Raw genomic sequence first — 24,722 nt, 5'->3', positions numbered from 1 at the left:
TGTCCATCTGGACCTAGTCCCCCCCTTGCACTTACATTTTGCTCCAGAGTCTAGCTGGGACTAGACTCTGAGGTTTGCTCTGCCCTGAAGCTTGAGTAGGCACCTCCAACAGATCTCAACAGTTTTTAACCTTTAATCCCATAGAGACTCTTTTGCAACCTATGAGATTCCCCATCAGTTCTCCTAGCTCCTAGATAGATAGATGATAGATATATAGATGATAAAGATAGCTATGATAGGTAGATAATAGATGGACAGATAGGACACAGATTCTTTTATTCCTTCCTTAATTACTAATATTAACTCTCAGATCATGCAGTAAATACCTCTATATCTACCTGGTTATCAAGGGAATCAGAATTACTTGGCAAATTGCTGTCAGCAAATCCTTTGTTAACTTATTGTTATCAATAAAGCCTGACATTGTAGAAAGGCACAAGTGTGTTCTATGTTTCTGATATAGTGTGACCATGACAAATATCCTTCCATGGAGAAAATAGGAAGACAAAAATCAAGCCCCAGCTAGAACTTGGGATGTTGCCAAGTGAAGATCAATAGGTCTTGACCTTAACTTAACTGGCCCTCATTTGCCTTAAGGCAACAGCTCCCTGCTATCTGGGGAGGGCCTGCTTGGGAAGGAAGATCTGAGGATGCCGCAGAGGAAAGGGTTTTTCATGCCCCACTGTGCTTGGCCAGAGGAAGCTAATAAGTCATCCTTGGGCTGTAGAGCAGCAGAGGCAGAGTCACATACTTCTTAAGGTGATTTCACTTTTCTTTTCCATTTTGTGTATTTTCATTTATGACAGCAGCTAGTTATTTGGTGTCTGTTGTGGAAACTCCCCCAGTCCAGGGGAGGGGGGCACTTCCTCTGCTGCCCTGCCTCCCTTAAAAGCCTGAGCTGCAGAGCATCCCTGCAGAGGATCCTGAGACAACGGATGCATCTCCTGCAGCCTCTGCCCCAGGTACCATGAAGATCTCCGCAGCTGCTCTCACCATTGTCCTCACTGCTGCCACCCTCTTTGCTCCTGCATCTGCCTCCCCACGTAAGTTCTGACCACCTTCACCCCCTGTCTAGATGTACACCCCATCCTTCCTCTCTTTTCAATTACAGTATGTGTGCTGCTTCAACCCCATGCACATTCCGATATTTCATTGACACAGAGATCCTGCCATCCCTGTGAATCGCACTATGGCAGGACCCCTGATGAACTTTTCTGTGTCTCCAAAGTCTACACTATGACCTTCTGCAGGTACTCATTAAGTGTGAACCAGTGCTGGGCATACTGTAAGGCAGGGTAGCTCAAGCTGTCTTTGAGAAATGACTGACTCGAATCTGTCACCAGCATAGTCTCTAAGAAAGGTCTAATACTTTTTAAAGTGCCTGAGGTGTGATAGTCTCTCGTTTCATAGATAGAAAAGAAATAGGGCTTGAAAAAAAAAAAAAAAACAGAAAGAAAGAGAACTAAGTGCCCGATTCCATTACTTGTGCCATCCTATTTGATACAGCTAGTCTTTCGGTGGCTGTTCTTGACTTACGGTGGGAAACAGAGGCCCAGGGTGCACACTGCTAGAGTGTGGAAACTGGTATTCCAACCAGTCCTATCTGGCTGGGAAGTTAGCATCACAGCTCCGCTGTGGGATGACAAGTGTGCCGCTTAGTGGTGTCTTGAATGACGTGACCACCAAGAGCCTCTCTGTTCAGGGACCTTCACTGCAGCCCAGCCAGGCCCCAGGATGCTAGAGACACTTTCAGTCCCTGTTTAGAATGCCAAGTTATAAAATCTTGGCTTTGGGTGCTTCCCTAGATCTTATTTTACACATCAAAGAAACCAAGCTTTAACTCGAGTCGGGAAGCTGAAAGAACAAAGCAGAAGGCCCAGAGCAGAGAAGGATCCCAGCAGGGGTACAGAGAGTAAAGCATAAGCTTGACTCAGGGACCACATGGAGTTTGGACAGATCCTTTCAAGCATCTGTACAAATCTTCACTGCGGCCACAGTGTCCTCTGAGCCTCCATTTCTGCCAAGATGGATGACAACAGACACTGCTTTGGAGATAAATCATGTGAAGGGCCGATACAGTGCCCAGTGTAACTGGCAATTAATAAAAAGCTCTCCTTCTTCTCTTCCTTCTCCCAGATGGCTCAGACACCACTCCCTGCTGCTTTTCCTACCTCTCCCTTGCGCTGCCTCGTGCCCACGTGAAGGAGTATTTCTACACCAGCAGCAAGTGCTCCAACTCTGCCGTCGTGTGAGTCTTAGCCCCCATGGGTTCCTCTTTGGGGTGCAGAAGCCACCACCACACCCCACCCATGCCACGCCCTGACTATAGCCCTGCCGTGATCTTTCTCGGACAGAGTACTCTACCCCTCCCACACTCACCCCCTAAGCTCCTCAAATAACCATGGCTCCTCATCTCCGTCTCAGAGTCCCCAACTGTAACATACAAAACAAACAAACAAACAAACAAACAAAAAACCTAAATACAGTATCCTTAGAGCAGTGGTTCTCAGTCTGTGGGCCATGGCCCTTTGGCAAACCTCTATCTCCAAAAATATTTACATTATGATTCATAACAGTAGCAAAATTACAGTCATGAAGTAGCAACAAAAATAATTTTATGGTTGGGGGGGTCACCCCAATATGGGGAACTGTAGTAAAGGGTCGCAGCATTAGGGAGGTTGAGAACCACTGCCTTAGAGGATCCTGCCTACCCTGACAGACACAGTTCCTAGGACACCAACTTTTGCTGGCACAGCTCTTATTTAGGCACAGGCTGAACAGTCTGGGAGAAGATCCACTCCATCATTCCTCTCCAATTAAGAGCCCAAGGTTTCCATATTTCACACCCGATCCAGCTCAGCTAATCTTCTGAAGAACTGAGTCAAGATCAGGATGGGTCAAGGTCAGGGCCCTAATTTCAATCAAGTAAATAAAATCTAAAATCCTATCCATTTAAGAAGTTATAATAAGATTCAGCTTTAAGTATGCATATGGACAAATTTGGGGAAATACAATAATCTCTACCACACGGGGAGTACTTACTGGAGAGTCATGTCTATGAGAGCTGTCTCTAAATCACACATAGCCCTGACTGGTACGCACAAGTATCTTCCAGTAAGGAAACTGATTTCCAGAGGCATTTACTGACTTGCTCAATGCTGCACAGTAAGAGAGGGATGAAGTTTGTCTGTCTCTGGGGCTCCCTCTTCCTGCCACAAAGCAAAGTGATCAGTGACAGTAGCTTAAGAAATGTAAGATGCTAATGATTTACCGAATGAAAATGGAGGGCTATAGACATGGTTAAGAGCACTTGCTGCTCTTGCAGAGGATCCAGGTTTAATTCCCAGCACTCACATGATGGCTCACAATTATCTGCAACTCCAGTTCAGGGGAATCCAGTGCCCTATCTTCTGATCTCCTCAGGCACCAGGCACACATATGGTGCACATACATATGTGCAGATGAAATATACACATAAAATAAATCCAAAATAAAAGAAGAAAATGGAACAATAAAAGATTGAAGGGTGTTAATCCAAAATAAAAAAACAAAAAAACAAACAAAAAAAAAATCCAACACTTTTTTTGTTTTCTTTGGTTTGGTTTTTTTTTTTTGAGGCAGGGTTTCTCTGTGTAGCTTTGGTACTTGTCCTGGATCTCGCTCTGTAGACCAGGCTGACCTCAAACTCACAGAGATCTGCCTGGCTCTGCCTCCCGAGTGCTGGGATTAAAGGCATTAAATGCACACCACTGCTGCCTGGCTCCAAAAAAAATTTTTTTTTAAGATTTATTTATTTATTATGTATCCAGTATTCTGCCTGCATGTATGCCTGCAGGCCAGAAGAGGGCACCAAATCTCATTATAAATGGCAGTGAGCCATCAATCATGTGGTTGCTGGAAATTGAACTCAGGAACCCTGGAAAAGCAGTCAGTGCTCTTAACTGCTGAGCCATTACTCCAGGCCCAATCCAAAGATTTTTGTGGCCCTCGCAAAGATGAACTTGGGTCCTGGTGAATTACCGAAAGTATAATATTAATACTTCATTACTAAATTCAGCTTTACTAAATTTTTAAACTCTAAAAATTAGTATTTTTTAAAACCATTCCTTAAGGACCTATTATGAGCAGGCAGAGATGAATAAAACTGCCATCCTCAGCTATGGAGATTTTATTTAGTAAGAGTGATACATGAGACAGAGAATGACTAAAGCACCCTATAAATCATTACTGAAAGGGAGGAGGAGGTGTGTCTTCAAGGGTGAGGGGGGCGATTCAGAGGTGATGACTGTAAAAGATGCTATGATTGGAGAGATTAGAAGTGTGGGGAGAGGGGATGGTGTGTACCCCAGAACATGTTCACAGGCTTCAACATTGGTTTGTAAGGACATGGGTAGGAGAGCAGAGAGCACTCATAAAACTGAAAAGAAAAGAGACTGTTGAAGTCACCCTCACATGAGGTATTATAGGCTGAGTGGTACCCAGGGGCAAGGAAAAACAAGAATCAGGAGCTTTGGAGGATGAATCAGCCAGGGTAAGAGATTTATGGTCAGGAGCAAGAGATAAGGACAATGCTGAGGTTTTGATGCAGAGATGGAGAGGTGTGCAGGTGTGCAGGTCTATTACAGGCTTTTTCTTTGGGGCCACCAACCAGCTCCCAAATCAAGACACGAAGACTTTTCATTAGTTAAGAATGCTCAGCCTTAGTTTATGCTTATCCCACTAGCTCTCATAAGTTAACCTGTTTCTCTTCATCTACATTTTGCCTTGGGCTTTTTAACCTTTCTTTCTTTCTGTAGCTCTTACTTGTACTGCTTCTCCTGTCTGTCTGTCTGTCTGTCTGTCAGCTGCCTGGCTTCTGGCCCCGGGTGTGTCCCTCTCTTTCTCCCTTGTTCTCTCCTCCTTCTTCTTCTTCTCCCTCAAGTCTAGATTTCTCCTCCTACTTATTCTCTCTGCCCGCCAGCCCCACCTATCTATCCTTTCTCTACCTGGCTATTGGCCATTCAGCTCTTTATTAGACCAATCAGGCACCTTAGGCAGGCAAGGTGAAACAAATGCAACACATCTTTACATAATCCATAAACAAATGCAACGTATCTTCACATAGTTAGAGTAATATTCCACAGCATAAACAAATGTAACCCATCTTTACCTAGTTAAAGTAACATTCCACAACACAGGTCTAGAGGGGAAACTGTATAAAGAGAAAAGAACCAAGCAAAGTTCTAGGAGACAATCTGTGGAGATGTTGGGTGGAGCGCAAGCCAAGGGCTGAGGAGAGAGTCCAGGAACTGACAATAAAAAGAGGCTAGGACACCTTGTCTTGGCTAACCCTGGCTACAGAGCTGGTCTGCCATGTTAGTCCAAAAGAGGGTAATTAAGGCACTTTTTTCTCTAGGTCACAGAGAGAATAATAGTCCTTAGACCATTCCCTGGCACAAAATGAGTATAAAGAAGTATCAACCTGCTATCATCATTATCTAAATTGTGTGTGTGTGTGTGTGTGTGTGTGTGTGTGTGTGTGTGTGTGTGTTAGGAATAAATGCAATTCATTCATCCACTTATTCATCCAGTAAGTGTTCAACAAGCATCAACTATATGCCAGGCCTGGGGCCAGAGCTGGAAAGAAGAGAACTCAAAAGGGACAGTGTCTTTGAGGACACCTGCTCTGAAGGGACAGGTGGAAAGGGAAGTCAGATGAGCAAAGGGCCCCAAAGATGGAGGAAGGGAGGGAGGGAAGACTTAGCCGGGATGACTTGTTCTTTGGTATCACACACTATAGAAGGAAGGAGGAAAGGGAAGCCCAATCAGTCCTGACTGCGGGGTTGTTATCCTGGTCTTTTGACCCCTAGCTACAGGCTGAGAGCTGAGAAGAGTGACTAGCCAGCCTTTGGGCTCCCTCCTTCTTTCCTCAACTCAGGTTCTGATGTAAATACAACCAATACTCTACTTCTTTGAATTCAGCACCCAGTATAAGGCCTGGAACAAGGGAAGGGGTCAAGAAAAGGCCAGTGCTTGCCCCGCTTAGTGCTGAGTTCCAGATGGGTGAGTGTGTGTGTGTGTGTGTGTGTGTGTGTGTGTGTGTGTTTGTAGGGAATTAACATGAATGAAACTCTGCCTGTAGCTTAGTGCCTTTAATTCCAAAAGAAAAAGTAATGTCTTCTAAAAGGAAGAAACAGTCCTGAGTTATGAAAAAGCCCTCCCCAACTCCCATAACCATTTTCAGTTTGCTTTTCAGTTTCCTGACCCCAAAAGCTGCCCCACTGTCTGCCTCTCTTTCTCTCCTACAGCTTTGTCACCCGAAGGAACCGTCAAGTGTGCGCCAACCCGAAGAAGAAGTGGGTTCAGGAATACATCAACTATTTGGAGATGAAGTAGAAGTGAGGGTTTCTTGAGCCTGCTCCTGTATAGCTTACCTGTCACTGCTCGCTCCAGTGCTAATCTGCTTGCTGCTCAGAAACCCCCTGCTCCACTCATTCCTAGGGGTGCAGAGATGCTACCATACCATAGAGATTCTAACAGTGTCCTCTCCTAGAGCCTGGGAGGTCTACTGAGGCCTTGCCCCATGACAACAGGAAGGCTCCAGACTCTAAGCTCCACAGCTTGGTTTTGAGACCAGAAAAGAAGCCCGAGTATCTCTCAAAAACAAAAGAAGGAAAATGGAAACCCCACATACATATGCTCACATGTCAGGCCCTCACAGGCTCTGCACAGTAAACCCAAGGAATCAGCGTTTCATTAAAATTTCTGATGCAAGGACAAAGCTGGCTTCTGATTTGATTTTCTTCCTAAAAAACCCTCTTCCCTACAAGTATGAGGCATGCAAGAGATCTAGGCACACACCTCATGTCAACATCAAATTGAGGAGGTATGGCCTGTGCAGTTAGCAGGGCTGGGAGCAAACAGCCTCTGAAAATGGAGCATAGATAGGCAACACTGGTAAAGTAACCAGGGACTTATCTACTAAGTTTGGAATCTAAGTATCATCATGTACAACCTATAAGTCTCCAAGGACTCATCTGGATCATTGGCACAACACTTCCCTGCTTCCTCAGGCTTGACTGATGCTTCTACCCTAGCCTGACCCATACCTTATCTCCAGTAGGTTCCTCTAACACTATTATTATTTCTAGACTTAAGGACAATTTCAGAGGCCTACATTATTTTAGATAAGATTTTTGATAATTGTACCAACTGTACCAGCATCTTTCCCATCGACGTGTTTCTTCGGGTGAACACATATAGGTAACAGATGTAGTCATAGTTGTAGATAACATTAGCTGAGCACTACATGCCCAGCATTGGCTCAGCCCCTCATATTCATCACCCTCTTTCACTTTATAATCTTAGGGTGGGCACTAATATAGATCTATTTACAGTACAAAACTGTTCTCATTTTTAAATTATGTGTGTAAGACAGATAAACAGATACACAGACACAACACACACACACACACACACACACACACACACACACACATACACGCAGGATTGAGGGAAAGGACATATGTGCCATGGCATATATGTGAGTGGGTTCCATCTTCTCTTTTCATCTTCTTGTGGGGTCCAGGGGTAACCAGGTAACCAGGTAACCAGGCTTGTGCAGCAAACAACTTTACTCACTGAGCCATCTCATAAGCTCAAAGTTCAGTATAACTCATGGTCAGATGGAATTTGCCCAAAGTACCACAAGCAAAAGGAAAACAAGTTTAAAAAGTTTCTAAACCCACTAGATCTAATACAAATCCGTATATGTTTTTTCCATACTCAATTTACAAATTTTTAAACACAATTTTTTTTTGTTTTGTTTTTGGTTTTTAGAGACAGGGTTTCTCTGTGTAGCTTTGCACCTTTCCTGGATCTCACTCTGTAGACCAGGCTGGCCTCCAACTCACAGAGATCCTCCTGGCTCTGCCTGGCTGGGATTAAAGGCGAGCTGCACCACCACCACCACCACCACCACCACCACCACCACCACCACCACCATCACCACCCACCACTACTATTACCACCGCCGCCAGGCTGAAACACAAAAATTTACAAACAAATTTTTTAAATTCTCCCCTTTCCTCTGGTATATACTTTTTTTTTTTTTCCGGAGCCATTCGAAGCTGTATATGCAATACCACTATACCTCTGAGGGTTTTAGTATTATCTACTAATAACAAGAACATTTTATATAACCACAAAGTGCAAAACACAGGAAACTTAATGACACTATTATTTTCTAAAACACAATCATCAAATACAAGTGATCACATCCTCCCACTGTCTCAATAATGCCCTCCTCATTTTTTTTTTTTTAAATTAAGAATCTAATTCAGGCCAGGCACTGGTGGCACACACCTTTAATCCCAGCACTAGGGAGGCAGAGGCAAGTGGACCTCTGAGTTCGAGGCCAGCCTGGTCTACAGACGAAGTTCTGAGACAGCTGTGGTTACACAGAGAAACATTGTGTGCATAGGGTGGGGGGATCTAATTCAGTACACACACTGTATTTAGTGGAATATCCTTTTAGTAGTATTTAAAAACAAAACAAAACAAAACAAAAACAAAAACCCAAGATCTCACTGTGTAGCCCTTACTTCCTGGAACTGGTATGTAAATCAGGGTGGCCTGGACCACCCGACTCTGCCTTTTGAGTGTTGGGATTAAAGGCATGCACTACCATGCCTGGCCTTTTTAGTGTTCTTTAATATACTTTTTGGCTTGTGTGTGTGTGTGTGTGTGTGTGTGTGTGTGTGTGTGTGTGTCAGAGAGAGAGAGAGAGAGAGAGAGAGAGAGAGAGAGAGAGAGAGAGAGACAGAGTTAGTTAGTTTCCTATGTAGTCCTAAATTGCCTGGAACTCCCTATGTAGACTAGGGTGGCCTGAAACTTATGATAATCCCCTCCATCTCCAGTGCTGAGTTTAAACAGCTGACCCACCATGCCCAGCCATTTGTTTATTGAGTAAGGAACTCAATACATAACCCAGCCTGGCCTTGAACTTCCAGGTTGGGATTACAAGTGTGTGCTACATCACCTGACTAAAAAACATTTTTTTTTTTTTTTTGGTCCTGAAATTGTTTAGATGTTTAAATTAAATTTTTGTATTTTGTCATTTAAATTTGCTTATTTCCTTATAATTAGACTTAGATGAAGTAATTTTGGTAGGAATTCCATTTGAGTAACGTTACCTTCATCTGTGTAACACATAAAAGCATATCATGTCAGTTTACTTCATTAAGTCTCATGACTCAATGATACATATTTTTAATTTTTTAGATTTGTTTATTCCATTTTATGTGTATGAATGTTTTGTGAGCATGCAAGTATGTTCACCACAGGTGTACCTGCTGGATCCCTTGTAACTGGGGGGATAGATGGTTGTGAGCCACCATTGAGTGTGCTGGGAATTGAACTCAGGTCTTCTGCAAGAGCAAAGTGCTAACCACTTAATCTTGGTTGTCAAGACTGAATGAATCTGACCTGGTGGTAGTGCCACACCCCTTTAATCCAAGCACTTTTGGAGGCAGAGGCAGGTGGATCTATGTGAGTTTGAGGCCAGCCTGGTCTACAAAGCAAGTTCCAGGACAGCCAGAGCTGTTACACAGAGAACCCCTGAATGAGTCTGGAATCAACTAAGCCACTGGCCATACCTGGAAAGGATTTCCCTTTTTTTGGGGAGGGGGGGTCGAGACAGGGTTTCTCTGTGTAGCTTTGCACCTTTCCTGCCTGGGACTCACTTGGTAGCCCAGACTGGCCTCGAACTCACAGAGATCCGCCTGGCTCTGCCTCCCGAGTGCTGGGATTAAAGGTGTGCGCCACCACCGCCCTGCTTTTTTTTTTTAAACATAAGTTTAAAAATTATATTTATTTCATGTGTGTGAGTGTTTACCTGCATGCCTGTGCACCATATGTGTTCTTACAGACCATTGTGAGTTGCCATGTAGGTGCTGGGAACCAAACCCAGGTCATCACGAATGATCGTAACTAATGAGCTACCTCCCCAGCCCCTTGATCAGCTTATTAGCAGTAGGAAGATCTACCTTTAATGTGGACATCACCATCACGTGGATGGGGCCCTGGACTGAATGAGGAGAGTGTGATGAGCACCAAGTGTGCTCACTGTGACCAACAGGCTGCTGTGACTTCCCTGCCATAACGGAGTGGAACCTGAACTATGAAATAAAATAAACCCTTTCATCCTTAAGTTGTCTTTGTCAGAGCATTTCAATCACAGGGACAGAAAAGAAAATAAGACACACAGCAGGCTTCCTGCTGCATATTGACCTACTACATGCCAGTACTGTTAGACACTGGGGTTACATCAAAGTCAGTGGGGAAGGGAGCTTGGGGAGGAAAGCCTTCAGAAATGGCATAGCATTGATATGGGTAGGAAGGGAGAGAAAAGGCTACAAGGTAGATGGAACAACATAAACAAACAGAAGAGATCTGAACAGCAGCTCCTTACTATAAATGTTGCAGCTTGGATGGGAGCCAAGGAATACCACCACGTCACTGTAAGCATAGCAGCTTACAGTTCTGCTCCAGGGAAAGGTTTCCCCAATGTCACAACTCTGCCTGTGCAGGAGAGGGTTTCCCCAGCAAAATTGTTACAGCTTTGCTCATATCCCCCGGAGTATAACAACTCTGCTCTGCTAGGGGAACATTTCCCTAGCAAAAGTGTTACAGTTCTGTTCGGCTCTGGCTCAGAAGAACATTGTTATTTGTCATTTGTGTGATTTATTGGGAGGGGGGAAATCCAGGAGACTGGCTGCCTCTGCCAGGGTGGGAAAAGGAGCAGCAAACTGAACAGGCACAGGGCTTATATAGGGCTTCTTAGGGGTGGCGGGTTTTTTTTTTTTCCAGGGTGAAGATTTTCAGGGTGAGAATTAGTCAGATTTCAATCCCTGAGCTTTCACAAGCTCAGAGATTGGCTGGATGTCGTCATGCTTAGGGGTTGGTTGGTTTTGTGCTCAGGGATTGGTTGGTTTTTGTACAAAGTTGGTCAGAAGCAGTGTGTTTCTTTGGCTCTGGTTTCAGAGCCAAAGTGTGTTTCTTTCATTGGCCCTTTTTAACCTTTTGGCTCTGGTTTCAGGGTCAGTGAATTGGCTTCTGATCTCAGGGTCAGGGTGTGTTTCTTTAGCTCTGGTTTCAGGGCCAAAGAGTTTCTTTGGCTCCGGTCAGGGTGTTGTTTGTTTGGCTGGCCCTTTTACCTTGCAGTTACCACACAACCTCCTACCAGCAGGGAGGGATGTGCGTTTAAAAGAGGTGTCTCTATCCCTGACATTTTCCTGATGACCAGGCCTGTAAACAACTCCTGCTCCTAACATGGGCTGACTTGAACTTGGTGGTTCATAAACACTTTGTGGCCCCACCAAAGCCACAGGAGTCGAGCAGACACGTGTGGCTTTGCCACTTTTCTGCTGAGGGAAATGAAGTTTAGCGAGCAGCTCAGCCCGCAGGCCCACAGAAGCTGTGGGGCTCAACAATGGAAATGAGTTCTGTTTCCATAGCAACCTGGTTGCCTAGCGCTTGGAAGCTTCCATCTCCAGAAGTCCCAGCGCCTCCCTGGTTCCTCTTATGCCAGAGGAAGGGCCTTGTCGGGCTTATGCCCCTCCTTGGCTTCACATCCTTGAGTTTCTGGCTGTGCTAGCTCACCTCTGATCTATACCAAAGACGATGGGCCTCGAAAAACAGGACAATTTCTCTCAAATCCCCAAGCCAATGTTCAACTACCCATGGCTGGAATATCGAAACAGAAACAAAAGTGAGGAAGGAATGGGAAGGCCTGGAGCCAGGGACTGGGACGGAGAAAGCGAAGCTAGCTACCCAGACCCAACCCCAGACACAGCACTGGGTTTAGCAAATCCATAGGAAAAGGCCAGGGGCAAGCCTTTGAACAGTTGATGGCTCCCCACAGCCCTACACTGTCTCTATTTCTTTAGTAGGATTTACTGGATTATCTCAAGTCGGGACACCTGTATGTCCCCAGCTTCTCCCATACCTGTGCCTTACTCTCCATACCAGCTCTCACACCTCCAGCTCTCTGCATAAGGTCTCCCCTAAGTCCCCTGCTCTTACCCCTGACTTTTCTGATTAACTTTTTTTATTATTATTTTAATTTTTCAAGACAGGGTTTCTCTGTGTAGCCCTGGCTGTCCTGGAACTCGCTCTGTAGACCAGGCTGGCCTCAAATTCAGAGATCTGCCTGCCTCTGCCTCCTGAGTGCTTCAATTAAAGGTGTGCACCACTACCATCTGGCTAACTCTTGCTTATATGCAAGCAAGCTTTGGTCTGGATCATCTTCGCTAGGAGATAAATATCTCATCCCCTCAGGTGCCTCTCAGCCATACTGCCCCTGTGTATTTCCACATTAGTTTCCCTTTGTAAATCACTACAGACCAGAATTTCTACCTCAAATGCTAGACTAGTGGTCCTCAAAATGTCCCAGAATGATCAGATCAAAGCCTAGAGAATCAGATACTGGGGGAATGAGTCCCAGAAATCTGGGTTTTAACATGCTTTCCAGATGATTTTATTGCACATTCACATTTGAGAAAATGAATGAGACCAACAGTTGTCACCTTTAACTGATTTTTGGATCTCCAGGAGAGCTTCCCCAAAGTGCCTGGGTTGTATCACCACAAATCTGACTCAAATTTGTCTGATGCAGGGCCTAGGCATGTTCAGCTAGCATTCCAATAATTCTGATATGCAGCCAGGCTTGACAACACCCCACTAGTCCTGTGTTCGTTAAATGTCAACGACATGGAAGGCACCTGGGGATCTGGTTGAAATGAAGTTCCTGACTATTTCTGAGAGGCTCTTGGGCACAGTAACAGGAAGACTACAGAGCACTGGGCAAAAGTGCCACCTGGGTCCTGGGGAAATATCTAGTGCTAGTATTTACTAACTGCAGAACAAATGGATGCCTTTTAAAACTACTGTCTTATTTGTACCGCACATATATCCTTGCTCCTCCTGCCAGAATTCAGAAGAGCCATGGCTCCTATTCACCTGCCTTTGTCCTGTTACAAGGTAAGTAACTTTTGCTACCTTAGGAGCACCTTCAAAGTAGGAAGGACACCAAACTCCCTCCCAAGTCCAGCTAGCTCACAGAACTACTGACCTTCACTTGTGGGTCTGCCATTAATGCTGTGTGATCTTGGACAAGTTACTTTCCTTCTCTGAGTGAGCCTTCAGAGTCTCCTCATTACAGGTCAACAGTGCCTGACCCCTTGTGTAGGGTGTTGAATGAGACAAAGTCTGTAAGGCCTGGGCTATGCAAAGTGCTTGCTAAAAGGAATCATTTTGCTAATGCAGCAATCCTTACCTGAGGTTGCCAGATAAAACACAGACTGCCCAATTAAATTTCAATATCCCATAAACAATGCATGGGACTTTTAAAAAATATATAAATGTCCTAAATATTTTATTCATTACCTGAAATCCAAATTTAAGCTGACACCCTTTTGAAGTTTTTTATTTGTGCTTTGCTAAACATAGAAACACTATTTCTACAAGTCAATATTCCATGATTTGAAGTCATGATAATCACAGGAAAACCCTTAAGTTCCTATCAGTCACTACATTGGGAGCTCCTGGCTGAAAACCATTGTTCCCTATTGCCGGGAGGGATCGGTTGTAAAGATAGAAAAGTTCGAAAGATGGCTGGATTTTGGCCAGATCCTCCAAAAGCCACTGGCCTACATGAACCCTTCTGCTACAGTCAGAATTGTACCATGCAGTTAAAGGCTTGGGATCTAACATGCATAAAGTCCTACATGTGGTCTCAGCAACACACACAGCAGAGTAGCCACACAGTTAAGAGAGTACTTGAGGACTGGAGAGATGGCTCAGAGGTTAAGAGCACTGGCTGCTCTTCCAGAGATTCTGAGTTCAATTCCCAGCAACCACATGGTGGCTCACAGCCATCTGTAATGAGATCTGGTGCCCTCTTCTGGCATGCAGGGATACATGCAGGCAGAACACTACATAATAAACAAATCTTTGGAAGAAAAAAAAAAAGAGTACTTGAAGGAAGCCTGTTTTCTCAAGTAGCCTATGAAATTCATGGAGACGGAGAACTATGTAACATATGGTAGGTGCTCATGTCTGAATAAGCAATAGCCTCTTTTCCCTAGCTTTTTATCTCCCCCAGTCCTGACCTCTTCCCTGCCCATATAACCTTTCAAAGGCTTTGAGATTCTCAGGTACCCAAATTGTGAATTCAGATCAATTTATGAATCTCTTCAAGATCTAGAGTGTGTTTGAGCTTCATGACTATGTTGGGAGAGGAACAGAACAAGGAATTAGACTCATTTTACAGAGGAGAAGGCTGAGGCCTTGGTAGAATGAAGTAACTTCCCTAAGCCACATAATGGGGAACATGGTAGCTGTGGCTCCAGCCTAGAGGAGAGTCTTAAAGTGCTATCTCTCATGTTTCCTTTGCCTCCCTCCAATAGCCCTTCTCTGGCCCTAGCACTCCAGTAACGGCCTAGGAGAGCCCTCTGAAGGCCCTGCCGCTTTCTCTCCCCACCAGATGCCAAAGGAAGCATTCCCCCCAAATCCAGAGCGCTGGAGGGTGCATCCAAGCAGGCCAAACTCAACTCCTTGCTTCCATGATAAGAACCCTGATATCTTCCTACATTGGCGCACGCTGTTTGATCAACGCAAGGAACGGGAGTCAAAGAATTTGTTTTGGAAAAGGAGAAAGCTCCCAAGGTGTGCTTTACCCGTCTCCACATTCTTCACACCGTACAACTCCTCCAGGGAAAGAGAGGGAGAATCAGGATGGGTTGGGTCAAGAGTGGGACAAGTCGGGTGCTAGAGAGAACCCTGGGGTTCTAGAAGGGCAACTCCATCAACTGGGTAGCAGTGAGTCCTCTTTGACACCCGTCTTTCTCTGGTCTCTCCTCTGAGACTCTGTGGCACAGCTATGGTTGGGACCTGAAGAGGGGAGGAAGAAAGGGACCATGGCTGTCCACGCAATTTCTCATACAGGTACTTCAAAGACAGTGCCCAAATAAAAAACCTTCGTGTCTCCATCACCAAGTTGACTTTACAGCCTAAGTTGGTGGCGGGACCATTAGATCCCACCAAGGACCACCTCAAGTGGCAAAGACTAAAGGTCAGGGCCGTGGTGGGATGAGGACTGTGGACGCTCCTTTCCTGTGGATCCCTTTACCCACCCGTCAGCCCTGAGTCATCCTCTGCAAAATGGAGGGAAGGGAGAATGGGGATACAGTGGCCTGGACTCCTTTCAATTTGGAGTTCTGCTTTTTTTTCTTCTATCCAACTGGCCCACCTTGGATGAGCAGGAGCTCACAAACAGCCTGAAATCTCCAAGAGAGGATGAACAGCGCTATGCAGCCTATGTGAGAAGCAGCAAGGGGATGATGATGGGAGGGCAGCTTTCCAGGGGTGGTAACTGAGATGGAAAGGGGAACAGCAGGTAGAAGTGGATGGTGAGGGAGCGGGGGACACCCCAGGTATAAATTCCAGTGGTGTCCAGAAAACAATAACTCTTGAGCTGGTGTCCAAGTTCTTTTTTCTTCCCTCCATCCCTCTTCCTGCAGGCTTTAGGGAACCTGGGCATCAATAACAAGTTTGTCATAGAAGCGCTGTGGCAGGTGGTGAGTCTGGGGGCTGCATGGAATTCAGGGAAAGAGGAAAGAGGGTCTGAGGTCTGTAGAGGGTGGGAGCATGGGCACAAGATAAGGCTTCCCAGAGTACCAGGAAAGGTCAGGTCCACCATTGTGTGGTGAAGTCCCCATCTTGTATCTGTGGCTCTTTAGACTGCAGCTTGAGAAGAGTGGGAATCCGAGGATCCTCCTTGTTTATGAAAATACTTCGGACTAAAAAGCCAGAAAAGAACTGGAGTTGCAGCCAGGCTTAGTAGCTCATGCCTGTAATCCTAGCCCTCGGGGAGTGGAGGTGGGAAGACACTAAGTTCTTTGAGAGCTTGAGCTGCATGAGTTCAATCCGGGGCTGCATAGCAAGACCCTGTCTTGAAACACTAAGGACTGAGGAGGTAGCTCAGGAGTAAAGCCTTGGCTAGTGTATACCAGGCCCTTGAGTTCTATCACCACACATGGAGACATACACCACCCTGGGACTGAGTTAAACATCCTGACTTAAAACATTGCTCCTGGCTTACATATGTCAAGCTAAGCATGCCTGCCTTCATTACTAATGGTGGCCACTTGTGTGGTTGTTATTTGTTTGAGACAGAGTTTTTCTTTTTTTTAAAAAATTTATTTATTTATTATATATACAGTGTTCTGCCTGCATGGGTCCCTGCAGACCAGAAGATGGCACCAGATTTCATTACAAATGGTTGTGAGCCACCATGTGGTTGCTGGGAATTGGACTCAGGACCTCTGGAAGAGCAGTCAGTGCTCTTAACCTCTGAGCCATCGCTCCAGCCTTTGTTTGTTTGTTTGTTTGTTTGTTTTGAGACAAGGTTTCTCTGTAGCTTTGGAGGCTGTCCTGGAACTCGCTTTCTAGACCAGGCTGGCCTCGAACTCACAGAGATCCATCTGCCTCTGCCTCCCTAGTGCTGGGATTTCAGGCGTGCGCCACCACCACCTAGCCTCTCTCTTTTTTTTTTTTTTAAAGATTTATTATTTATTTATTTTATTTAGTTAGTTAGTTAATTAGTTAGTTAGTTTACAGTGTTCTGCCTGCATGTATACCTGCAGGCCAGAAGAGGGCATCTCATTACAGGTGGTTGTGAGCTACCATGTGGTTGCTGGGAATTGGACTCAGGACCTCTGGAAGAGCAGTCAGTGCTCTTAACCTCTGAGCCATCTCTCCAGCCCGAGACAGAGTTTTTCTATGATGCTCAGGATTTGAACTCATGGGTGATCCTCCTGCCTCCTGACCCGAGTGTTAGAATCACTGGCATGAGTCACCACACCCAGCCTGAGCCCTAATTATTCTTTATAGTCACACCTACAATCTTAGAGGACTCTCAGAAAAGCGAATAGCGTCTCACAAATAGAAGCTCTGAGACTCCACATACTTGCCTAAGCCAAGTGACTGCAAGATAGCACACAGAGATGTTCACAGAAGCTGACTCCCTGGCTTGGTGCTGCTCCCATACACCATCCTGCCTAGGTCCTCTGTATGAGCATGAACAAGCTACTAGTTCTCTGATTTCTGCTTTGTAGAAGTTACACTGACACAATCCTTAAAGCTTTAATACTCTATCACTTTTTGGTATGTTTGCGCTATTTCCCTCTCCAATCAGGCTCGAACTGGTTCAGCAAAAGTAAAGGATGAGGCCTACAGAGCCCTGGCCATCCTAGGTATGTTCTTACGCTTTGTAGGGTGTTGGGGAGGTATAAAAGTGTGGCCACTTTCTTCTATGGGTATGGGTGGAAGGGACGTGGGTATGACCCCACTCCAACCTAGCATTCTGCACGGTCTGGGAACTACCTTACTAAGTACTGTCAGGCAGAGAAAAGGTAGGCTGCGAAGGGAAAACAGATTTGAGAGAGAGACAGGGAAGGCTCTACAAGTTGCATGCATGCTTAGCCAGCTATCTGCTACAGTGAGAGGATGGGTAACCTCTTGGAAACCAGTACTTAGACCTCCCGTCTTAAGAGTGAAGTGGCATTAAATGGGTCCTTACAGAGAGGAGCAGCCCTCGAGGCCCTGCCCTGACCTGGGCACCCTCCCTGTCCAGGTTGCTTCGACAAGGCTGTGATCCACTCTTTCATCAAACAGCTGACAAGACGAAATGAGAGTGAAAAAATAGAGACCCTGGCGGGGCTACGAGTCGCTCTGAACTCCTGGGCTGCTGTGCCTGATAGCAAGGTGATTGGGAAGAGAATCTGTAATTGGGGAAGAGAAGGTCAAGGTAACGTGATTTGGGCTGGGACTTGAGTCCAGAGGAAGGTAGCCTAACTCTTAGATTTAATAGAAGACACTGTCCTTGTGGAGTTCCCTCTAAGGTTGAACAAAAGTATAGGCTAATATACTCACAGCTAGACAAGCTCTGCAAAGCTGAACCGATTAAATGAGATTCTATAAGAAACCAGCATGCCTGTGCTCTTTAAGTGGGAGCCATCGTTACCATCATGTTTAAAGCAGCCCATTGAAGCAAAGTTTCTGTCAAGAAGGAACAGAAACTAAGGGAGAAACTAAAGCTGATATGGCTCTCACTTATTGCCCCTTCACAGCCCTCATCCTCTCATTCCAACAGCGCTTCATGTGAAAAAGAATCCATTACCCATCCATTTATTCAGCAACTACATATTAAAACAGTTACCATGTGCCAGGCACTGTTGGCCCTTGGGATTATTAAAAAAACAAACAAAAAAAACAAAACAAAAAAGGCAAAGCCCCCTAACTTTGTTGCGGGACTCACAAAATAATTTAATTATGAAAGTATATAGTATGTTAGAGGCAACAGGTGTGGTGGGAGAAAGTAAGGAGCACCAAGACTGTCAAGTAGGGATGAGGATGGGCTGTGGTAGACACGGGTAGACAGAGAAGGCCCAATATGAGCAAGACACGAAGATGCTTTACAGATAGATACCTGAGAGAAGGTGTTCCGGGCAGAAAGACTAGTCAGCACAAAGGCGGGAACAGTGTTGGCATGGTCAAGGATCCTCAAGAAAAGCCAGTGTTGTTGAGTGGAATCAGAATAGGAAAAGCAACAGGAAATGAAGGTCTACTCAAAGCAGTTAAGAGACCAGATCGTATGCGGCTTTGCGGACTTTCTAAGTACCTGGGTTATTACTCTGTATAAGGAACTATTAGAGGTATCAACCAAAATGTAATTTGCATTTCAGAAAGTTCACTCCTAATGGGCAGATCTCTGTGAGGTCAGCCTGGTCTACAGAGTGAGTTCCAGGGCAGCCAGGACTACACAGAGAAACACTGTCTCAAAAAAGAAAGAAAAGGGGAAAAAAAGCTCACTCTAAAGACATAGAACTTAGGAGAGAGCAAGCAAAAGCAAAAAGTAAGGGAAAGAGTACAAACACCATGTGACGGCCTGCGGCTTAGTTTAGAGAAAAATAGCCTGAAACAATATGCTAGAAAACATGAAGCCTGAGCCAGGGATGGTAGCATGTACCCGAAATCCCAGCTCTTGTGAGACTGAGGCAAGAAGATCCTGAATTTGGGCTCACCTATAAAATGGGATCCTATCTCAAAAAAGAAAACATGAAATGAATAGGGGATACCAGCTGGAGACATAGCACCCCCTGCTGCTCAGTTCAATACTGTTTCCCTTTAAGAGGCCTGAAATTGGAAATGAGGAAATGCTGGTGCCTGTGCTGCAGAAGCTGATAGACAAGTCATGGAATGAAGTGTCCTTAGAGGCAGCCCTGTGCTTGGGTTTCCTGAGGCCCAGCAACAGCATGGTCCAAGAGTTCTTGCTGCTATGTCTGGGCCAAGGGCCCCTGCCTCAGAGGATGAAGGTATGAGAGGCAGGAAGCCAGGAAGTGCTTGGAAAACAGTGGTCAGTGTTGTCTCGGGTGGAGTATGGGCCTACCGTCACATCCCAAAGAAAACAGGCTTCAGCTGGGTGCACAGCACAGTTCTCTGTGTGTCTATGAATATGTAAATGTATGACTATGGGGACACATGGGCAAATAAGTGTGCACACTTGTACATATAATTAGTATGAGTGTTCATCTATTTATGTGTGCACACACCCACTTGTACTCAAAAGGCCAAGGGGCAGAAAGAAGCACCCTAGCCCGGTTCTCCAGTGACTTCTAGGCCCAGCCCTAAAGTCTGCTTGGCTATCAACACACCTCTGGATGCACCATATAGCTACTGTCATCCCATCCTTCACAGGCACTTAGGATGCTGGTCAAGATGATGAATGTTCACTCAGCTGCAGTCACCAGGGCCATTCTGGAACAACTAAACTCTGCCGTCCTTGACGTAAGCTCTAGGCTGTCTGCCTTAGCACTAGAAGAGGACAGTTGGAGGATGGGGAAAAAAATCATCTTTCACACTTCCCTGTCCCTTCCTTTAGGACCGCTTTGAAGCTACCCAGATGCTCAAGACCATTGGGCTGGAAAAGATCCAGGCACAGGGGCTGGAGGAACTTACTTTTGACCTGCTCAAGAGGAAGATACACAATGAACCCTTCCTAGTAAGCCATAGCTCTCAAGCCCAAATCTGTCTCCTTTTTATTCTCTTGAGATGGTGACTCCTAGCAAGCCCCACACCTTAGTATCACACTGGTTTTACTCTATTCCTCTCATGTAGCCCATGTTTTTAATCTACCTTGTCTGGTCAGTACAAAAACGCCACCCACACTGCTTCCTATTTCATTTCTTCTCCTTTCTTCCTATGACAATGCTATTGCTCCTTCCAGACTATTCAGAACCCAGCGTGTGAGCACATGCCCATGATCCTTGGACGGTAGAAGCAGGATGATCAGGAATTCAAAGCCAGTCTCAGCTACATCACAAGTTTGAGGACCCTGTGGGCAAACATGAGATATGATAAGCAAGGATGGTCCACATAGCTCCTCCTAGGGGGAGCTTCCCCAAATCACCAGACTCTTGCCTTTCCCACACCCATTGCATTTAACTTGTCAGAACTGCAGCATTTCCATTGTTCTAAGATGGAGATTGTCTCAGCTCTTCACAAAACTTTGCAGTGGTTTGCAGCGCCCTCACTTTGTGTCCCACCGCAAGCCCTACTTACCTCTTCAGTTTATTCCCTCCAGTGCTAAGGACCAAACCCAGGCCCCTGTGTATGGTAGGGAAAGTGCTTTGCCACTGAGCTATGTCTCCAGGCCTTGATTCTTTGAAGATTCATTGTAGCTGGCCTCAAACTCACAATCCGCCTCCCCCTGCCTCCCAAGTGCTGAGGTCACAGGTGTGCTCCACCCTGCTCAGAGCCTCTCTGGCTTTACTTCTCAGAGCCACATACCAGCTGTGCTTAGGGTGGCTATGTCCCGATTTGCCTTGTACACCACTGTAATTACTGAGTGCATTCCGAAAACCCCTGTCCTCCCACTCCGTCCTTCTACTCTTCACCGACAAGCTGAGGCATCACTTCCTCCAGGAAGACATCCCAGAACCCAAAGCTGAATAAGGAAATCCTATGTGCACCTTTCAGAGTACTGTAATTGTCTGTGGTTTGTCCTTTGCCTACTCAGTTGCCCAAAGCAGATGCCTTTTGTAACAAAAACCGAGTGTTTAATTAACAGAGGTGTATGAAGAGCTGTGATGGTATAGCCTGCACTCTCTCTTTCTGTTGTCCCACTTTGCAGGCAATGAGGCAGGCTGTGTCGGAAACAGCCGAAGTTCTCAAGATGAAGCCTTTAATAATGAAACTGATGGAGGCGTGAGTTGGACTAGATAGGGCCAGAAGGCAACAGAAGGGTTGGCTGAAAACCTTATCTGTACTTCTGGGCAGGCCACTCTGACTCTAGGCTTTTATCTGTTTTTTTTTTTTTTGTTTGTTTGTTTGTTTGTTTGTTTTTTAAAAAAGCTAGTACTGTCACTCAGGGTTGCTATAAAACTGTACAATAATCCCAAGGGAAGTTTCGAAAGGCCAACAGTTGTGGTGATGATCAAACCCTGATCATCATTTTAATGATTCATGGCTAAATACAGTATCTGCCCCTCCCAGTTTCTGATTTGAGAAACAAGAGAGGGAAAGGAAATTAGCATCACTCATCACTCTGGGCCTGAGATGTAACTAGCCTCCCTCTCACTCTCCCTTTCCTATAACTGAACAACATACTCCCTTCCACACAGGCAACTGATGAGCCCAGATGCCAGTGTCCGCCAGGAAGCAATCATCTCTTTGGTAAGCAAGCTATTTTTTCTGATTTAATACTTGATGTGTACTGATGATTGGGGGTGGGGGAGAAAATGACTTGGCAGTTACTGAGGATAAGAAAGAATTGTGTTTTGGGATGGTTATTTACTTTAGAATTCTAGTTCTATTGAAGGTTCAAGCCTTGAAGGATGCTAATAGGTATTACAGAAAAGATCTTGACTAGTTCATAATGGGAACTAGATTCCCCAGAGGCCAAGGAAATGGAAACCAAATCTCTCTGTAGGTCATAGAGTCATCTCGAAGGAGTAAAATGGGAAAGAATGGGTATCTCCCCTTTCTGGGGCTGGCTACTTAGGCAGATTTACTCATTCTCTGCCCAGGGTGCCCTGGGGATCCGTAACCAGCAGGTGTTCCACTTGCTGTTGGATATGCTAGATGCAGAAGAGACCCAGGCTGTGAAGAAGAGTGTAAGTCATTCCTGTCACATTCATCTTCCTATTTGTGCAGTCAACAGTGGGCAATTGGGGCAAAAGTCCTCAGACACTGTCCCTTGGCTTAATTCCTTGGGGCCATAGTAACCATGTCTTAGAATTCCCTCTCTCAGGTGCTACCTCCTTTCCCAGACCCAGCCCAAAGTGAGCCAGCTCCAGGGTCTTTGTTCCCATGCAGATACAAGAAACACTACTCGTTTGGGCCTCAAGTCACCCCTGGATCCAAAATAAGCTGCAGAACAAGGTTTTCTTTGTGTATGACATACCAAAACCCTCAAAGATAGAGCCTACAAGATTCCGCCGGAAGGAGCCTGAGAGCCTAAATGACTTATGTATCAAAGACTTTCGACGTGCTAAGCTGAGCCCCTTGTTCATCGCAAAGACCTGCAACAAGCTAGGTGAAAAGGAAGAGGCGCCTGCTTTTTCATTCTATTTCTCCAAACCAAGAAAGCAAAGGCCAGAAGCCACAGGGCCTTGGGAGCCAAAAATCAGGGAACAACTCCGGAACATGGTGAGGCCTCAAAATAAGTTTGTTTTTTGGGCCTAATTCCTATTCTCTCCTTCAGGATGGTTTCCTGATAACTCTTTTGTTTTCTCTTCCATGAATAAATACTTGTTACTTTACCTAGTTTCTGAAGCACTGTTGCTGAGGCTGCACTGGATCAGACACCTTCCTGTGCTTGGATGTTCTTTCTATGCAGTCATATTTCCTTTCATCAGAGCAAGCAGGGAAGGACAGAGCCAACAGCTCTTTCTCTGTGGCTAAGCTTTCCTCCTGTTCTAGCTTCCTTCTCCTGATATGACAATACCATTACCAGAACAACTCTGGAGAGGAAAGGATTTGTTTGGCTTATACTTCCAGATCACAGTCCATCAGTGAGAGAAGTCAGAGCAGGAATTTAAAGGCAGGAGCTTGAAGGCATGAACTATGTAGGAACACCACCTGCAGGCTTATGCTTAGCTAGCTTTCTTGTATGTCCATGGGATGATACCACCCACAGTGAAATGGGCCCTCCTACATCAATTTGGAATCCACACAATCCCCCCACAGTCCAATCAGAGCTAGGTAATAATGCCTTAATTGAAGTTTTCTCTTCCCAAGAGACTAAGTTTACTGTGTCGTTTATAATTTAAAAAAAAAAAAAAAAAAGAGCCGGGCAGTGGTGGCATAAGCCTTTAATCCCAGCACTCTGGAGGCAGAGCCAGGTGGATCTCCGTGAGTTCGAGGCCAGTCTGGTCTACAGAGCAAGATCCAGGACAGGCACCAAAACTACACAGAGAAACCCTGTCTCGAAAAAGCAAAGAATTAAAAAAAAAAAAAAAAAAAAAAAAAAGTAGGACACTTCCCTAAATCAAGTCCCTTGTTAGTGCCCAGAATCTGGCAACAAAACTAGAGAGTTGGGCCTCTACCAAAAGAAAGTAAGAAGATGCTGGGAAGTTTGCTTCTCAGATCATTTTCTTACTAACTTTGCTCCAACCTCATTCATCTCTCTCAAACGGTGGGAATTTTAACTTTTAAATTTCATTTATTCATTATTACACATACCTATATGTGTATGAAAATGAATCCACACACCATAGCATAACTTGGAAAAGTCAGTTTTCTCCATACACCATATGGGTCCCAGGCATCCAAGAATTTTGTTTTGATACAGCATCTAGCTATGTATCCCAGACTAGTGCTGAGTGATACTCAGCTTTAGTCAATCAAACTTTCTGCTGCCTACCTACCTCACCATCATTCACTTTAAAAGACCCCAATTAACTTTGTAAAATTGCCTTAGTTTTTCTCTTTCTATTGACATTCGGATTGCCCTTTGTCAACAAAACCTACTCCACCAATCTCAACAAGCTACAACCATACTAAAAGGTTGCCAGGTGTGGCGGTGCATATCCGTAATCCCAGCATTTGGGAGGCTAGCAGAATAGTAGGTTTGAGGTCAGTCTGTTCTACATAGTTGTTTTAAGACTTAACCAAAGCCAGGTCCTTTGCAAGAGCAACAAGGCTTTTAACCGCTGAATCCTATCTATAGCGCTATAGAGTGAGTTTAATGCTAGCCTGAGCTACCTACAGCAATAAAGAAAACAAGTGGTGAAAGAAAGGGAGGGAGGGAGGGAGAAAAACGAGGAAGTTGAAGGTGGTGTAGCTGGCTGCACTGTGGGACCTTTGGAGGAACAATGATGTTTTGTTTTGTTTTGTTTTTGTTTTCCTGAGACAAGGTTTCTCTGTGTAGCCTTGGCTGTCCTGAAACTCATTCTGTAGACCAGGCTGGCCTTGGACTCACAGAAACCTGACTGTCTTTACCTCCCGAGTGCTGGGATTAAAGGTGTGTGCCACCACAGCCTGGCAGAGAAATACTGATATTTTTTTTTTAAGTGCAATACGGTGGTAACAATACAAAGAATAAATGATCAACATCTGAGAGCTCTGGCAAGTGGCTATATCAAGACAAGATTTCAGATGAGCAAAGAGATGACAATGTT

The 24,722-nt window shown here is 45.2% G+C and overlaps 2 protein-coding genes across 2 annotated transcripts; both read left to right on the top strand.

Moving 5' to 3' along the window:
• The first annotated feature begins 943 nt into the window (after positions 1 to 943).
• On the top strand, positions 944 to 6,661 carry Ccl5 (C-C motif chemokine ligand 5). The gene is made up of 3 exons (XM_036194475.1): positions 944 to 1,043; positions 2,137 to 2,248; positions 6,288 to 6,661. Exons 1-3 carry the CDS (start codon positions 968 to 970, stop codon positions 6,373 to 6,375), a joined length of 276 nt encoding a protein of 91 aa, XP_036050368.1. The 5' UTR covers positions 944 to 967; the 3' UTR covers positions 6,376 to 6,661.
• A 5,045-nt stretch (positions 6,662 to 11,706) lies between these two features.
• Positions 11,707 to 22,785, top strand: Heatr9 (HEAT repeat containing 9). The gene is made up of 15 exons (XM_036195273.1): positions 11,707 to 11,749; positions 12,971 to 13,020; positions 14,525 to 14,706; positions 14,986 to 15,112; positions 15,303 to 15,359; positions 15,561 to 15,617; positions 17,237 to 17,294; positions 17,675 to 17,805; positions 19,233 to 19,415; positions 19,798 to 19,887; positions 19,982 to 20,101; positions 21,233 to 21,306; positions 21,723 to 21,774; positions 22,128 to 22,214; positions 22,417 to 22,785. Exons 1-15 carry the CDS (start codon positions 11,707 to 11,709, stop codon positions 22,783 to 22,785), a joined length of 1,680 nt encoding a protein of 559 aa, XP_036051166.1.
• The last annotated feature ends 1,937 nt before the right edge of the window (positions 22,786 to 24,722 follow it).

The sequence above is a fragment of the Onychomys torridus genome, chromosome 8 (genome assembly GCF_903995425.1).
Source record: "Onychomys torridus chromosome 8, mOncTor1.1, whole genome shotgun sequence".
NCBI lineage: Eukaryota > Metazoa > Chordata > Mammalia > Rodentia > Cricetidae > Onychomys > Onychomys torridus.
This window is presented reverse-complemented; position numbering and strand designations above follow the sequence as displayed.